We start from the raw sequence: 18942 nt of genomic DNA, 5'->3' as shown, positions 1-18942 counted from the left end.
CCACAGCTGTCATTTTAACAACCGTCCTCCTCTAAAACGACGGGTTACAATATTATTAAAGACTTCATTCTCAAAGTCTGTGAATATTCTTTTTTTCCCTCTGTGGCCCTAATATTCTATCATTTTATATATAGCCTTATAGTCTATGGGAAACTGTAAATTATCTAATGATAGCAACATCATCTAAAATCATCATTTATCCAAAATGATTGAAATTAATGATCACAAATGTTTAAATAATGACAGTGGGTCTAGTTACAGTATATGTGATGACAATGTATAGTGGGCAGTGGAATAACTATTGGTTTCTGTTTGTGGTGACTGCTGACTGAAATAAGGGATGAGATTAAATAGATCCTAGAACTCAGCCTGGTCTGGAGCAGGCTAGCTCCACAGAATAAATCTCCATGGTAATTTATACCATAACATCCTACTGCCCCTAATCCAGCTTTAGTGCAACCGGATCACGGATAAATTGAGCCAGGATCACCAAGATATCCCGGCTTAATCCCTTATCCTAGTTTTGTGCAATAGGCCCCAGGTTAGGTTCACAGAGTAAGTTACTATGGTAACTGGCTCTGAGTTATAAGTTACCTCTTTTTCAGAAACGGGCTTAACTTAACCTGCTTTCTCGGGTTTAACTTACCTCCCTTTCTGAAACAGAAAAGCCAGAGTTTCCCTCATTTCAGGGTTAACATACTCAGAGTTTTCACTTAACCTGCTTTCTGAAACAGGCCAAGGGTCTCCGGATGTTTGAAAGCCAATGTTGACATTTAAAATCACCAAAACAAACACGCCCCTAACCCAAATGGGTCCCACCCCTGTATCGATAGCTCCGCCCACACATTCATACGTAACTCGGGTTAGGGTTAAAGAAACGTGTCTTTATCATAGCTGAAGGGAAGAACAATACGATTGCAGATAAACAAACAAGCAAAAATGACACACAAGCATAATCATGTAAAGGACAAAGGCATATATTAGTTCTGTGTAACAAAGTAAAACCAACGTTACTCACCTATCGAGAAGGAAAAAAGCGCCTCGGCGTCTTAAGTAAAGTTGGTCACATATTCACAGATTGGATTGAATTAACACTTGGTGACAGGAAATTGTCCAAGAAAGGAGAACAGATAAATAAGATATCAATGGTAGAAAGACCAGCTCAAAAAGTTGGTTTTGCTATTAGAAGAATCAGAATGAACTGATTTACATGTGGATTTTATATTTCTTCAAACACACAAAGGTTAAAGAAACATAAATGGAAATTATTCATGTTTAAGAGACATTTATAATTTGGTGGGAGTGTAGCAGACGTATTTGAATATTTTCTTTATTATACATTTTATTTGTTTAAATAACATTTTGGCATATTTTGAGTTTTTGGAGCTATATTATGTTGTTCAATTTTGATATAAATGCAGGACTCTTATTTTGAAAAGCGGCAGCATCCATTGCAGTCACGGATCACGGTTGTGAAAAGCATCACAACACTACGGCACTACTATTTTTGTTAACACCCCCCTAAAGGGCATAAGCTCTTACTGTGATCTGTTGGAGTTATCAAGGCTCAATAAAACTTCATTAAGACCATCAGGGGGATGTGGTAGCTCAGTGGTTAAGGTGTTGGGCTACTGATCGGAAGGTCATGGGTTCGAACCCCAGGTCCATCAAGCTGCCACTGCTGGGCCCCTGAGCAAGGCCCTTAACCCCCAGTTGCTCAGTTGTAAGTCACTCTGGATAAGGGTGTCTGCTAAATGCTGTAAATGTAAATCAGTAAAGTTTTGGTCGTCATTAGGATGGGGTCAGCTACACTTTATAGTTTGTATTTATTTACACAGATATATAAAAGTGAAATGTTTTGTTTGCTATTTTAATATTTGTATATTAATTTATTTCTGGGGGGGTCACGGTGGCTTAGTGGTTAGCACGTTCTCCTCACACCTCCAGGGTCGGGGTTCGATTCCTGCCTCCGCCTTGTGTGTGTGGAGTTTGCAAGTTTGCATCCTCCGGGTACTCCGGTTTCCTCCCCCGGTCCAAAGACATGCATGGTAGGTTGATTGGCATCTCTGGAAAATTGTCCCTAGTGTGTGATTGCGTGAGTGAATGTGTGTGTGTGTGTGTGTGCCCTGGGATGGGTTGGCACTCCGTCCAGGGTGTATCCTGCCTTGATGCCCGATGACACCTGAGATAGGCAAAGGCTCCCCGTGACCCGAGGTAGTTCTGATAAGCGGTAGAAGATGAATGATAAATTATTTCTGATTCTGATTCTGATTTCACTGACACTGAAAGGCAGAAAAATGAATCAGAATCAGAATCAGAATCAGGTTTATTGGCCAAGGGTGTTGACACACACAAGGAACTTTAACATAACATTATACTACACAAGACAGGACAGTACAGACTGTGGTAAGACTCTGGGTGAAACTCGAACACACACTTACAAACTTATGTGGATGTGAGAAACTGTGAATGATACAGTTATTGAGCTGAAAGCTGAGAGAAAGATCAGTGAAATTCTGTGTTTATTACAATCTCATGATGATGAGAATGTTTACATGTGTTTTAAATCACAGATAAATGTTTTAGTGTCATTCATTAGGTTTAACACTGCAGACAGACATAAGTGAGTTAAACAGACTAATCAGTAAAAGCTCATACTGTTACATGTGTGGACTGAATGATGTGATTTCTTACTGTAAAGGTTAAAAACACAGGAGGAAGTAAATGGCTGAATCTTCATCACAAACAGAAGGCAGAAGAAGGGGGAACATGGAAGAACCAGAATTATGTAAGTTATACAGTTTATGCATGATTAGAAAGATAGATAGATAGATAGATAGATAGATAGATAGATAGATAGATAGATAGAACTTTATTGTCATTGCATAGTACAGGTACTGTACACAGCAACAAAATGCAGTTTGGCATCTACCAGAAGTGCAAAATGTAGCAGTCGTGCAAATGTGCCGATAAATATATAGCATATTTACAGCAAGTGGTATATGTGAAAGCTTATACAGTGAGTAAATATAAAGGCTATAACAGTGCAGAGATGTGTGGACATACAGGAGTACAGTGAGTAAATATAAAGGCTATAACAGTGCAGAAATGTGTGGACATACAGGAGTACAGTGAGTAAATATAAAGGCTATAACAGTGCAGAAATGTGTGGACATACAGGAGTACAGTGAGTAAATATAAAGGCTATAACAGTGCAGAAATGTGTGGACATACAGGAGTACAGTGAGTAAATATAAAGGCTATAACAGTGCAGAGACGTGTGGACATACAGGAGTACAGTGAGTAAATATAAAGGCTATAACAGTGCAGAGACGTGTGGACATACAGGAGTACAGTGAGTAAATATAAAGGCTATAACAGTGCAGAGACGTGTGGACATACAGGAGTACAGTGAGTAAATCTTCTTCTTCTTTCGGCTTTTCCCTTCAGGGGTCGCCACAGCGAATCATCTCTCTCCACCTAACCCTATCTTCTGCATCCTCAACACTTGCACCCACTAGCTTCAAATCCTCATTAATTACATCCATATACCTCCTCTTTGGCCTTCCTCTTTGCCTCCTGCCTGGCAGCTCCATGTCCAACACTCTCCTACCAATATACTCACTCTCCCTCCTCTGAACATGTCCAAACCATCTTAATCTTGCCTCCCTGACTTTGTCCCCCAAACGTCCAACATGAGCTGTCCCTCTGATGTACTCGTTCCTAATCCTGTCCAATCTTGTCACTCCCAAAGAAAACCTCAACATCTTCAGCTCGGCTACCTCTAGCTCTGACTCCTGTCTCTTCTTCAGTGACACTGTCTCTAAACCATACAGCATGGCCGGTCTCACCACTGTCCTGTTCACCTTCCCCTTGATTCTTGCTGACACTTTCCTATCACACAGAACTCCTGACACCTTTCTCCACCCACTCCAACCTGCCTGCACTCGCTTCTTTACTTCTTTCCCACTCTCTCCATTACTCTGGACTGTTGACCCCAAGTACTTAAACTCCTGTACCTTCTTCACCTCTTCACCCTGTAACCTTACTGTTCCACTTCCCTCCCTTTCATTCACACACATGTACTCAGTCTTACTACGACTGACTTTCATTCCTCTTCTCTCCAGCGCAAACCTCCACCTCTCCAGGTTTTCCTCCACCTGCTCCCTGCTCTCACTACAGATCACAATGTCATCTGCAAACATCATCATCCAAGGAGACTCCTGTCTGACCTCCTCTGACAACTGGTCCATCACTATAGCAAACAGGAAGGGGCTCAGAGCCGATCCCTGATGCAGTCCCACCTCCACTGTGAACTCCTCTGTCTGACCTACAGCACACCTCACCACTGTCCTGCTCCTCTCATACATGTCCTGCACCACTCTGACATACTTCTCTGCTACTCCTGACTTCCTCATACAGTACCACAGCTCTTCTCTTGGCACCCTGTCATACGCTTTCTCTAAGTCTACAAACACACAGTGCAACTCCCTCTGACCGTCCCTATACTTCTCCATCAACATTCTCAGAGCAAAAATTGCATCTGTTGTGCTCTTTCTGGGCATGAAGCCATACTGCTGCTCACAAATTTCCACCACCTTCCTTAACCTAGCTTCCACTACTCTTTCCCACAACTTCATTGTATGGCTCATCAACTTTATCCCCCTATAGTTGCTGCAACTCTGCACGTCACCCTTATTCTTAAAGATCGGCACTAGCACACTCCTTCTCCATTCCTCAGGCATCCTCTCACTTTCTAAAACCCTGTTGAACAAACTAGTTAAAAATTCCATTGCTGCCTCTCCTAGACACTTCCAGACCTCTACCGGGATGTCATCAAGACCAACTGCCTTTCCACTTTTCATCCTCTTCAAAGCCTTCCTGACTTCATCCTTTCTAATCTTATCTACTTCCTGTTCCACAGAGTTCACCCCTTCTACTCTTTTTTCCCTCTGATTTTCCTCATTCATCAGCTCCTCAAAGTATTCCTTCCATCTCCTCTGTACACTCTCCTCACTTGTGAGCACCCTTCCATCTCTATCCTTAATAATTCTAACTTGCTGCACATCCTTCCCATCTCGATCCCTCTGTCTAGCTAACCTGTACAAGTCCTTCTCTCCTTCTCTAGTGTCTAACCTAGTGTACAACTCATCATATGCCTTCTGCTTGGCCTTAGACACCTCCCTCTTCACTCTGCGCTGTAACTCCTTGTATTCCTGTCTATTCTCTTCAGTCCTGTCCATATCCCACTTCTTCTTGGCTAATCTCTTCCTCTGGATACTATCCTGAACTTCCTCATTCCACCACCAAGTCTCCTTATCTTCTTTCCTCCTTCCAGATGACACACCCAGCACCTTTCTCCCTGTCTCCCTGATCACTTCTGCTGTAGTTTCCCAGTCATCTGGCAGCACCACCTGACCACCCAGAGCCTGCCTCAACATCTGTCTAAATTCCTCACAACATTCCTCCTTTTTCAGCTTCCACCACTTAGTTTTCTTCTCTATCTTTGACCTCTTCCTCTTACAGACCATCAGAGTCATCCTACACACCACCATCCTATGCTGTCTGGCTACACTCTCTCCCACTACCACTTTACAGTCACTAATCTCTTTCAGATTGCCTCTTCTACAAAGGATGTAGTCTACCTGTGTTCTCCTACCTCCACTCTTGTAAGTCACTCTATGTTCCTCCCTCTTCTGAAAATAAGTGTTAACCACAGCCATGTCCATCCTCTTAGCAAAGTCTACTACCATCTGTCCTTCAAGGTTCCTTTCCTTAACTCCAAACTTGCCCATCACCTCCTCATCACCTGTGTCCCCCTCACCAACATGTCCATTAAAATCTGCTCCTATCACCACTCTCTCACCCTTGGGAATACTCTCAATCACCTCATCGAATTCACACCAGAATCTCTCTTTCTCCTCTAACTCACAACCTACCTGCGGGGCATAACCACTAACAACATTCAACATCACCCCTTCAATCTCTAACTTCAGACTCATCACCCTGTCTGACACTCTATTCACCTCCAGAACATTCCTCACAAACTCCTCCTTCAGGACCACACCTACCCCATTTCTCTTACTATCCACACCATAATAAAACAGCTTGAATCCTGCTCCTATACTACGAGCCTTGCTACCCTTCCACTTGGTCTCCTGTACACACAGTATATCCACCTTCCTTCTCTCCATCATATCAGCCAGCTCTCTACCTTTCCCTGTCATAGTACCAACATTCAGAGTCCCTATTCTCAGTCCTACACTCTTACCTTTCCTCTTCTCTCTCTGTCTGTGCACTCTCCTCCCTCCTCTATTTCTTCGACCAACAGTAGCCCAATTTCCACCGGCGCCCTGTAGGTCAACGGCGCCGATGGCGGTCGTTGTTAACCCGGGCCTCGACCGATCCGGTATGAAATTCTTACTGACAATTCGCATGGTTAGATTTGGCAATGTTTTATGCCGGATGCCCTTCCTGACGCAACCCTCTCTATTTATCCGGGCTTGGGACCGGCACAGAAGTCACTGGACTGTGACCCCCATGGCTAGATTGTGCAGTGAGTAAATATAAAGGCTATAACAGTGCAGAGATGTGTGGACATACAGGAGTACAGTGAGTAAATATAAAGGCTATAACAGTGCAGAGACGTGTGGACATACAGGAGTACAGTGAGTAAATATAAAGGCTATAACAGTGCAGAGATGTGTGGACATACAGGAGTACAGTGAGTAAATATAAAGGTTATAACAGTGCAGAGACGTGTGGACATACAGGAGTACAGTGAGTAAATATAAAGGCTATAACAGTGCAGAGACGTGTGGACATCATTAAGAATTACGGAAATGGTTCTAAGGCTATGGCATTGAAGAGGAATGTGTACAAGATTATTTAAGGAGTTAGCAAGCTGAATAAACAGTCTACTATATATAAATATATATAAACACACATGTTATATACACATAGATGAATGTGAAATGTAATTCAGAATGTACAGTAATGATATAAAGATACATACAGATAAAAAAATAGTGCAGATGTAATGAGGAGTAAAAAAAGATAAACTATGTAATATGAACATGTATTGTACAGAGGTTATATACAGTGTTTTGTTTTTGTGTTTGTTTTATAGTGATCTAGCGGTGTAGTGTAGAGTTCAGTAGTGTGCTGGTGGATGAAAAAAAGCTGGTTCTGGTGCGTAAGTTCCTGTATCTCCTTCTTGATGGAAGGAGGTTAAACAGTTTATGACTGGGATGTGAAGAGTCCTTGATAATGTTGTGAGCTCTGCGCAGACATCGACTGTGGTGAACATGTTCAATGGCAGGTAGTTGGGTGCCAGTGATGCGTTGGGCGGTTTTGACCACCCTTTGCAGGGCTTTACGTTCACACACAGTGGAGCCTCCGTACGATACGGTGATGGAGTTGGTCAGGATGCTTTCGATGGTGCAGCGGTAGAAACTCGTTAAAATCCCCAGGGACAGATGAGATTTCTTGAGACCTCTCAAGAGGTACAGGCGTTGTTGTGCTTTTTTAACCAGAGCTGAAGTGTTCTGCTGCCAGGACAGATCCTCAGAGATGTGAACTCCCAGGAACTTAAAGCTGGAGACTCGCTCTACCTCAGTTCTGTTGATGTTGACTGGTAGATGTCTTAAAAGTCCACAATGAGCTCTTTGGTGTTTGTGGCGTTGAGGGTCAGGTTGTTGTTGGCACACCACACTGAAAGACATTTATTTACACTGATCCTGTAACTATAGAGGATTTATATTACTTTATTAGTTACACATTTGAATATATAATTCAATAATTAAATATGTAATGGAATGTAAGAAATAAATAAGACCTCATTAGAATTATATTATTTATTATTGTTTTATTTATTTCTTTATAGTTTGTATTTATTTGCATAGATATATAAAAGTGAAATGTTTTGGTTGCTATTTTAATATGTGGATATTAATTTATTTCACTGACACCGAAAGGCAGAAAAATGAATCAGAATCAGAATCAGGTTTATTGGCCAAGGGTGTTGACTCACACAGGGAACTTTAACATAATATTATACTACACAAGACAGGACAGTACAGACTGTACAAGAAAATGCAGATAATGTGATACAATATAGACAGTATGAGTATTAAATATAATACAGAATATATGACTGGTCAGTTATGTACATAAAGTGGGAGAAGTGCATGGTAGTGCTAATAACAATATGCAGCAGCAGCAGTGTGTGTAACATACACAGATAATGTGATGACTTACAGTTCTGATAATGCAGTACTTGTAGATATGAAGCGGGGAATATAATTATGGTGAGTTGTTAATCAGGGTGATTGATTCAAATTTAAATGATTTAAAAAAAAAAAAACCTTCAAAATAAGCATCATGAAAAACTCCCTGAAAACTGTCTCTACACTAAATAACTTCAAAATGTATAACGTAACACCAAATAATGTAGAACACAACATTTTATATACACATTGATGTTCAAAAGTCTAAGACTTACAGTATAAAAGATTAATAATCTATTAATCTGTAAATGAACATTAACATGAAATGTTGTGAAAAATCCTGGAGCCTTAAGAGAATATATTTATATTATTATATTATATTATATTATATTATATTATATTATATTATATTATATTATATTATATTATATTATATTATATTATATTATATTATATTAACCAGAAGTCAGAGGGTGAATAAAAGAGGGACTCTTTATTATAGTAACTCAGCAGACAGGAGAAGAAAAGAGTGTAAACAGGGTCTCAGGGCCAGAACAGAGCTGCTCCAGACATGTAATGAGCTCATGGGTGATATGAAGCAGTGATAGCTCGCCATGACATCAGCAGGCACTGGCCTTGGGTAGGGAGAAGGACGAGGATGGTGAGGTAAGGACCTGATGGTGCGACCAGGATGAATTGGCTGACCTCAAGGCGAAGGATCTGAGGGGAGATAAGGGGAGTTAGAGGAGATAGAGGAACGGAAGCTTGAGATATGTGTAAGCAAGCCCAACCTGGGCAAGGACAGGCTGAGATCATAACAAATTCAAGCATTTAGCAGGTTAGAGGAGTCATCAAAGAACTCCATTTTTGTACACAAGCAACATTATAGCAGCAATAGCTTAGCAATAGTGACAATATAAGATGACGAATAAATAAGAGCTTTTAACATAATAACTTTTGATATTAACCAGACTCATAGAGTGACTTATATATATATATAGAAGAAGATAGCAAAAGAGAAACTTACTCATTGTAGTTGAATGAAGGATTAATCCTCAGGACATCTGTCATAAAAGACTGAGAGGCGAATGTAACATTGACCAGTAAAGCTCTTTTGAGCACATTTTTAATAACAATAACAAAATTGTTATTTAGAATGAAGAAGACCTTGGTTCCCAGACCTTAGCTCATAAATTGTTATGTAGAATGAAGACGACCTTGGTCCCCAGACCATGACTCATAATTGTTATGTAGAACGAAGAAGACCCAGGGTCGCAGGCCTGGGCTCCCAGACCTGGGCCCCGGGGAACTAAGGGGAGGAAAATCCATAAATGGGCATATGGGTAAAAGGTGATGGAAAACAAGGGGATTGTAAGGAACAGGACGTTACAAAACATATGAGGTAATTCCGGTAAATAAGGTGATATGATGATAAGGTGATATGGGAACGGGCCTGTGAGGATGGGAACCAATGAGGAGGCGCCTAGAAGCGCCAGGGTATATATAGAGGAGAATTTTTTGGGCCAATTTGGTATGTGTAAAAAAAAACGTTACTTTGCAGGACCGGCCTGAGAGTTTTTGTTTTTATTTTTGCATGCCGATGCTCTTCATGAAGATGCTTTTTTGGGGTTTTTTGGTTTTCTTTTGTTACTTTTAACTTGGCAATTTCTCTTAGAGAATTGTTGGCTGATTGACCACAATAAAGAAGTTTGCTCATTCTCATCCAGGTCTGAGGAGTTTTCTCAGTGTTTTGCTTGTAGTAATTATAGTTTATCATTTAAGTCTAACTAAAACAGTCTTTATTAATTAAAAGTATATAAGTACAAATCACCCGGCGATGTGTCGACTTGGAGACGGGCTCTAAGTTCCGACAGAAACTACAGGCTGAAAAATGTGTCACTTTGTTGAGTAAAAATGTGTTATTGTTGGAACTCAGCAGTGACACTTCATTACAACCAAGTCAAAATGAACAAAGCTCATTTATTCCCAAACATGAAGTGCAGGAGGGTTTGAAGACTTCAAGAGGGGGATCAGGACAAAGCAATAAGCAGAACCCATCTAACTCATTTAGGGAGAAACTAAATAAGCTACAAAAGAAAATAAAAAAAACAAGATTACAACACAATACACAATACACTAACTCCATTACTAACATAAACAGGGGAAAACAAGATCCAAAAAGAAATGGCACCCCTTCCCTACTAACCCCTCCCCAAATTAACAATAGAACTCAACAAATAATGAATGAAAAAGTGTAACAAATATTAACTTTCAACCAAAAGAAAAACTTCCTGTTACAGAGATGTCAATTCCAACAACAGAAAGAATAACAAAATATCAAACAAACTCAATCAAAGTACAATCACTAAACAGTAAATACAAACTTCTGGGAGAGATTTAAAGCGCCTCCCAAAAACAGCTCACTCTCTTACACAACTAACCACACCAGCACCCACCCAACCACCCACACACAACTAGCAGGACGATGCTGTTTAAATAAACTCTGCATCCTCTCATTATCCCGACAGAGCTGATGTTTAATCAGTGATGTCAGATGGCAACCATTTTTCACTGAAATATTCATGAATCTATTCTACAAAAATAACATTTTTACACTGACAGTAACTGACACCCCAACAAGTACCTTTACACAGTTTAGGAAAACTTGTAGACATTCTGGTCTGTGATTTTCACACCTAATGCAGTTTAATCCATTTATCAACAATGTGTAACATTTTCTTTTCTAGTTTCTCATGACTCCAGCAGTCTCCTGTCTAAAGATCTGCTGCTGTGTCCGATCTGTGTGGATGTGTTCACTGATCCAGTCACCACTCCATGTGGACACAACCTCTGTAAGAGCTGCCTTACACAGTGCTGGGACATGAATCAACACTGTCGCTGTCCATTATGTAACCAGATATTCACCAAGAGACCTGAACTGAAGATCAATACAACACTGAGAGAGGTTGCAGATCACTTCAAGAAGAAAAGTGGTTCTGAAAAACCTGAGGTTCTTTGTGATGCCTGCAGTGGAGAGAAGCTGAAGGCCCTGAAATCCTGCCTGGATTGTGGACTGAGTTTCTGTAAAATTCATTTAGAGCCACATTATCATGTTCCAAAACTTAAGAAACACAAACTAATAAACCCTGTGGAGAACCTGGAGGCCAACACATGCCAGAAACATGAGAGAGCTCTGGAGCTGTTCTGTAGAGATGATCAGACGTTTGTGTGTCAGTTCTGTATTGAGACAGATCACAAGAATCACAACACTGTTCCTATAGAGGAGGAGAGCAGAGAGAGGAAGGTGAGAAACACTGAATAACTTCCAGTAGGAGATCAGATAGGAAGATTGTGATTTAAATTTAAATTTAGACAAATTACTTTTTTTAACAAAATTATTAGTTGTCTTCTCTGTCCTCAGAGTCAGCTGGTGGAAACACAGACAGATGTGCAGCAGATGATTCAGGACCGACTGAAGAAGATAAAAGAGATCAAACACTCAGTAGAACAAAGCAAAGTGTGTACAAACATGACATGATATGAGTTAATATCTGATACATTCAGTAGTTTTATTCTTATTTGTAGAACAACATTTGTATGAACAAAGTTCACTATCAGTGTTATCTGATGGAAGTGAAAATGTGTTCCTCCTTTAGAGAAGCACAGAGAAAGAGAAAGCAGACATTGTTGAAGTCTTCACTGCTCTGATTCGCTCCATTGAGAGAAGTCAGGCTGAGCTGCAAGAGATGATGGAGGAGAAGCAGAAAGCAGCAGAGAGGCAGGCTGAAGGACTCATTAAAGAGCTGGAAATCAGTGTGCTAAAGAGGAGAGACACTGAGCTGGAGCAGCTCTCACACACTGAGGAGCATCTCCACCTCCTACAGGTCAGTGTTCCTCTCTCTGCTCACTGACAATGCAGAACATCACAGAACAACACTAACCATGCTGAGGGATTTCTCCTCTCTCCTGCTCTACTGTAGATTTACTCCTCCATGTGCAGCCCTCCACACACCAAGAACTGGACTGAGATCAGCATTAACACTGATGTGAGTGTGTACACTGTGAGGACAGCTCTGTCTCAGCTTCAGCAGACTCTGAATGAGAAACTCACTAAATCACTCAATGACAAGTTAAAGAAAACAGGTGAGAAGATATTTTTACTTTAGATTTGGTTAAAAAAAAAGTCTAACTAGATTTGTAAAGTTTGTCTCGACAAGCTTTGATGTTGGCTTTGACAGTGCAAGTATTTGCAAAGGCCGGTGCGTTTTGGAGGCGAGTGACGTCACGTGATGTCACCAGAATACCCGTTCGGGTGCCAATACTTTTGCCGAAAAGTGGCTACTGAGGGTTTGGACATTTCATGTCAATACTGCAGTCATTATGGGATTCTACTTATTATACTGCATAGAACACAGGAGAGAAGCCGTGCCTGAGCTCTGCGCACGCTGCGTGTGTGAAAGCTTAGAGGAATTTTAGGAATTCCCCATTCAAGTCTATGGGATGTTCCATCGTCGACTACGGGAAAACCGAAAGTTCCGTTGGAACGCCGAAACAAAAACTTCGTCCAGAGCAACATCCTAAAGAACCTGTCCGAGTTTGGTGTAAATCGCTCGAAAACTTGCCAAGTTATAAACCTCCAAAATTTATAATGGAAGTCTATGGGGGAAAAGGCCACTTTGAGCTTCCGTACCGGGAATGCCAGAATTCCAATCGCTTAGAAAAGTATTAGCAACCAACTACAGACCAGGGTCTACGACATATCCGAATTTGGTGCATGTGGCTCGAAAGCCCTAGGCTGCATTTTTTTTGTAGATTTTTGGCTAAGAAGAAGAATAATAACTAGATTTGTAAAGTTCGTCGCGACAAACTTTGATGTTGGCTTTGACGGTGCAAGTATTCGCAAAGGCCGGTGCTTTTTGGAGGCGAGTGGACATAAGGGTCAGTGTTACTTTTGGAGGCAAGTGGACAGAAAGATTGTGAAAGCTACTGGACAGCTAGGGTGCCAATACTTTTGGAGGCAAGCGGACATGAGCATGTGACGTGATCCGAATACCCGTGAGGCAGTTCCCCTCATTGTTCTGAGTCTGGGGACCAATGTCCATGTTGTGCAAATTTTTGATTTCGCTTATTGGGGGCGGGGCTACACGTGACGTCACGTGACGTGACCAAAACACGCGTGAGGCAGTTCCCCTCATCGGGCTGAGTGTTTTGATATATGACACGTCCATGTTGTGCTAACTTTTTGATTTCGCTTATTTTGGGGGCGGGGCTACACGTGACGTCACGTGACGTGACCAAAACACGCGTGAGGCAGTTCCCCTCATCGTGCTGAGTGTTTTGATATGTCACATGTCCATGTTGTGCAAATTTTTTATTTTCACGTGAAATCACGTGACGTCACGTGGCTTCATCAAACTACACGTGAGGAAGTTCCCCTCATTGTTGTGAGTGTATTGATATGTCACATGTCCATATTGTAAAAAGTTTTTTGATTTTGTATATGTTGGGGGCGGGGCTGAGGCACAACCCGAAGGCCAGTCAGTACACCAATTTAAAAGTTTGTTCAGAGTCTCACCCTAAAGGAGCTGGTCGAGTTTGGTGTAGAGAGTTTAAAAGCTTGCCGAGTTCTAAACCTCAAATTTATAATGGGAGTCTATGGGGGGGGGGAAAGGCCACTTTGAGACCCGGTACCGGAGATGGGTGACTCGAGTCATATGACTTGACTCGAGTCAGACTTAAGTCGCACATTTGAGACTTGAGACTTGCTTGACAAATATTAAAAAAAGACTCGACTTGACTTTGACTTGACATTCATGACTTGAGACTTGTTTTTAAATCTGTTTTTAAACGCACACAAGAGCGTAATCTAACCACGTGACGCAGCAGGCAAGCAGAGGGAGCGCGTGCACTAACTAATAAACCTTAACAGTCGTGACGAAACATGGAAGGTGCTACACCAAAAATAATTAAGTTCAGGTACCGGGATTTTGTGTAAGATGAGAAGAGAAGAACAGCAGGATGCGACACATCACTCACATTTTAATGACAAAGTTTTATCAAATTCAATTTTTTTGCAAGCGCCATGTAGTGTAAATGTTTGGTGACTGTTTATGTGGAAATGTCAGCTGTTTACAATAGCACTTATAATTGGTCTTCAGTGTTAGGCTTTGTGTGAAAAGTGTATGGATCGTTTATGGGGATGCACACAGACACACACACACACACAGACACACACACACACACACACACACACACACACACACACACACACACACACACATTCAATTTAAAGGGACAGTCTTTTATACAGTCTTTTAAAGGGACAAATCTTTTATAATTTTCTCACCCTCATGATGTTACAAACCCAGGGGCGTCACTAGGCTTTAGCCCCCCTAAACTTCTGCCCAGCCCCCCTAAAAAATGATTTGATTAATTATTTTTTGATCGCTTCAGTCCCCTTTAAAAACGCATTTGAAGCGGCGACAAGCTGCGTCGTGTTTCAGCTCCTCCCCTGAACTGTTTTTCAATCCGCAGGGACGCCGAGCAGAGCGAACATCAGAGAGTACAAAGTGTGTGTGCTTTTATTGATGGATTGCTATGATATGACATCTGCATCGGTGCAGTTCTTGTAATTGCAGTTTACTGGACCGATACACAGTTCGGTTTCTCATCCAATGCGTCTTCGCTGCGTTCAACTTCAGCCCTTATCACAGTGCGATAGTTTTCTTCCAACAAAAATGAAGCGATTAACACCCATGAAAACATACTTTAGAAAACGACCATGATTTATTTTAATTGACCTTTTAAAATGTAAAACATATTATTGTGTATTTCGGCATTACAAATATGCAGCCATGCACAGAAATGATTAAAGACACACAAAAAAGTTCCTTATCTGAGGTTTTTATGTGAGCATAGAAATGCAAACAGTAAAATGTTGTGTTTGTACTGGAAACGTGTGTACGTGTGTTTGTACAGTGAGTAATGAATCAGGAAGTCTTCACTGTAAAAAAAAAAAACTACATTCACAACTCAAAATTTTCTAGTGACTGGTCACATCTAAATTTTTTATTTTTTTACAGTGAAATACAGGGAATACAATGGAATAGTGGATTGCAATAAGGTTAGTAGTATACAACCCTACCCTGGGGGCTGAGCCCCCCTAAAATGAAAATTCTAGAATCGCCCCTGAACAAACCTGTATAAATGTCTTTGTTCTGATGAACACAGAGGAAGATATTTTAAGGAATGTTTATAACTAAACCATTTATGAGCCCCATTCACTTCTAGTATTCTTTTTCCCCCACTATAGAAGTGAATGGGGCTCATAAAGGGTTTGGTTATAAACAGTCCTCAAAATATATACATGTGTGTTCATCAGAACAAAGACATTTATACAGGTTTGTAACATCATGAGGGTGAGAAAAGTGACAGAATTTTTATTTTTAGGTGAACTATAATATTAATAAATTACACTCACTCCAGTCATCTCTCTCTCTCTCTCTTTCTCTCTCTCTCTCTCTCTCTCTCTCTCTCTCTCTCCCCAATTGTTAATTCACTTCAAGGTTTGTGGGATTCAATAATTTACGTTTTTTGATTGACGTGATTGATTGTTGTTGTTATTCTGTTGTTAAAAAGGAAGGATCTAATATAAGGATGTGTTCATGTCCCATTAAAAGTGAATGTCTGTTCAATAAATGTCATTTGGTTGCATAGAAACCTTTGTACTTTTTTATATAAACTTTTCCATGGTCTTCTGCCATGTTTGAGGCATATTGAAACTTTTCATGCTTTTATTTTGGCCTTATTTCAGTTACATTTACATCTTATTCTTTGTAGTTTTGATTTTTATTCATTTTTAGATTTTTATTGTATTTACAACTCACCTGTATGTGGACACATTTTAAAAATAAATGCTTATAATCATTTTTATTGCAAATAAAACTCTCATAGTCCATAAATACTGTAGATTTAACTTTGTTTAATACATTTAGTTAAATCATCAAACATATGTATGACTTGCCAGTGACTTGCTTGACTCAAACTACGACTTGACTTGACTTGCTTGACATAAAGCAGTGACTTGACTTGACTTGACTCTCACAAAAAATGACTCGGACTTGCTTGAGACTTGAAGGTTAAGACTTGAGACTTAGTTGTGACTTGCACATGTGTGACTTACTCCCACCTCTGCTCGGTACCGGAAGTACGGTGACGTTAGTTCCCCGAAGTTTTGTCCGAAAGAGTATACAGGATAGTAAGAATGATGCTTTGCAAGCACCATTAATAATAAGCTTATAACAGAAAACAGAATGTTGGCTTCTACAAAGTCAACATAATAATAGACTAAAGTAGATGTTTTGCAAAATCTAAATATTAAATACCAATAACTGATCTGAAATCTAATGACAGTGATGTTTTGTTGTAATTAGATTCCACAGATCTGAAGAGGATTCAGCAGTATGCAGGTACAGTGAGCTTTCTGATTTCCTCTCATATTAAAATGTACATATCAGCATTACACCACTGCATCATCAGACTTATTTTCATCTGTAGATGTCTCCAGATAAAAGGAGTATTAAAGTGTCTCATTATCCTCCTCACTATAGCTCCTTATTACTGTCATGCACTAAAGCCCTTAAACCCTTTTCTACTTTAGACTTTACAGACTGCCTTCATTTGGACTTATGCTCTGTGTAATATTTTTAATGAAACAATCATAAATGCTTGTGGACAACAGATAGATTAGACATGAATGGATGGACTGAATCACTAGATTGACTGAATGCTAGATAAAATGATGGGAATTACGTAGAGACACTGTAAATCTTACAAAGCTAATTTTATTTCAATTAACTTATTTTAATGTAAAAAATGTCTGGAAGCAAATTCATTCACACCAAATCTACACCCATGTGACATCCTGATGCTTATTTATTAAACGTGATGATTTTTTAAGACCATAAATAGTATGAGTCACATAAACACAGGAGAAATTATTTTTTTATAAAGTAACTGGTAGAAGCTCTAGTGCAGAGACATTATTGTTGATGACAGCTAACTGGAAGTAAACGTTACACTAGATACTTTTAATTTTACTTTTCATATCAAAATGTTCTTATGTAATGAGACGTTATGTGAATCCGTGTGCAGGAGTTCAAATTTAGATTTAAGATTTAATTGACATTTTTTAGATGTTCAGAGATTCATATTTTATAATTCATATTTTCAAAATAATAATGTACTGTTTTGTGTCCTGACATTAAATAAACCCCCAAAGGTTTGAGTCCAAATTCCACAACTTGGAGTAAATCCTTGTTCTTTCCCCTTCACTGTTCAGCTTTATGATTGGATTGAATTCAGCTTCACTTGTAGAAATGAAAGATTCTAGATGTTAGTAAAACATTGTGTGGAAATAATGAATGATTCTGAATGATTTGTTACACCGTGTATGTGGAAAAGTGATGAGTATAAAACTCTTTGTCTATCAGAGGGGAATGTTGTTGTTTTGCTGGACAAAGAAGGCTGAAAGATTTATAATCATACAGTTAAAAAAGAATAAAAAAAAACACACAGTTTCTCTCAATCACTTTAGAGTCCCATGTTTTATTTCTAAATGTAAAATGTCCCAGATATTTATCACTAGAGACACTCAAGGTTTTTACCTCAAATGGTTTTCTCTCATGTTCTGTGACCCTTTCTGTGTATTTCCTGAAAAACAAAAATTACAAACACAAATTAATCACTAAAATTTCAGAAGGAACCTTTTTATATTTCGTATCTTTAATAGACTCCTATTATAAACTGTACTTTTGAAATTTCAATGAAATAAAATGTAAAAAATCTTCTACAAATCCTTTTATAAATCGATAATGAATATGATCCACTGGATGATGATGTAATATTTTTTACATGTTTACTCATATCACACACTGTGTGTTTCTCTCAGTGGATGTGACTCTGGATCCTGATACAGCTCATCCTGAACTCATCCTGTCTGCTGATGGAAAACAAGTGACACATGGAGACAAAAGACAGAATCTCCCTGATACACCACAGAGGTTTGATGAGTGTATCTGTGTTCTGGGAAATCAGAGTTTCTCCTCAGGGAGATTTTATTATGAGGTGCAGGTCGGAGGGGAAACTGGCTGGTCATTAGGAGTCGCGAGAGAGAACATTAACAGGAAGGGGGAGATTACACTGAATCCTCAGGATGAATTCTGGGCTGTGATCATGATGAATGAGAATCAGTATGATGCTTGTGAAGATCCCAGTGTCCCCCTCACACTGAGAGAGAAGGTGGAGGTTGTGGGGGTGTTTGTGGACTATGAGGAGGGTCTGGTCTCCTTTTATGATGTGAAGTCCAGATCTCATATTTACTCTTTCACTGGTCAGACTTTCACTGAGAATCTCTATCCATTCTTCAGTCCTTGTTTCAATGAAGGAGGTAAAAATGCAGCACCACTGATCATCTCTCCTGTATTTAACACTGAATAAATTTAAACCTCACAAATTTGGTAAGAGTAAAAACAATTAGTTTACTTTTTGGTTAGATTTTAGAAACACATATATCCTTTTAAAATGCTGTACCTATTATTTTAATACCTGCTTTTAATTGTAATCCTACAGTCTGTTATGATTGTGTGACATTATGATTGTGGAACTTTGTCATTACAAATCACATATTAAACTATTTATCCAGCAATCAGAATAT

The 18942-nt window shown here is 39.7% G+C and overlaps 1 protein-coding gene across 1 annotated transcript; it reads left to right on the top strand.

Moving 5' to 3' along the window:
* Positions 1–2706: 2706 nt before the first annotated feature.
* Positions 2707–18725, top strand: LOC132849182 (E3 ubiquitin-protein ligase TRIM39-like). Its single transcript, XM_060875436.1, has 7 exons — positions 2707–2788; positions 10976–11532; positions 11650–11745; positions 11885–12112; positions 12209–12371; positions 16670–16696; positions 18178–18725. Exons 1-7 carry the CDS (start codon positions 2725–2727, stop codon positions 18723–18725), a joined length of 1683 nt encoding a protein of 560 aa, XP_060731419.1. The 5' UTR covers positions 2707–2724.
* The last annotated feature ends 217 nt before the right edge of the window (positions 18726–18942 follow it).

The sequence above is a fragment of the Tachysurus vachellii genome, chromosome 7, assembly GCF_030014155.1.
Source record: "Tachysurus vachellii isolate PV-2020 chromosome 7, HZAU_Pvac_v1, whole genome shotgun sequence".
In the NCBI taxonomy this organism is placed as follows: domain Eukaryota; kingdom Metazoa; phylum Chordata; class Actinopteri; order Siluriformes; family Bagridae; genus Tachysurus; species Tachysurus vachellii.
The sequence above is the reverse complement of the archived record's forward strand: the minus strand, read 5'-3'. Positions and strand labels throughout refer to the sequence as shown.

Excerpts from the sequence above, each read along its gene's own strand:
- LOC132849182 (XM_060875436.1), top strand. The coding sequence starts at position 2,725 with ATGGCTGAATCTTCATCACAAACAGAAGGCAGAAGAAGGGGGAACATG. Across the intron at positions 11,746-11,884 it reads ACTCAGTAGAACAAAGCAAA|AGAAGCACAGAGAAAGAGAA; the intron begins GTGTGTACAAAC and ends TTCCTCCTTTAG. Across the intron at positions 12,372-16,669 it reads TGACAAGTTAAAGAAAACAG|ATCTGAAGAGGATTCAGCAG; the intron begins GTGAGAAGATAT and ends TAGATTCCACAG.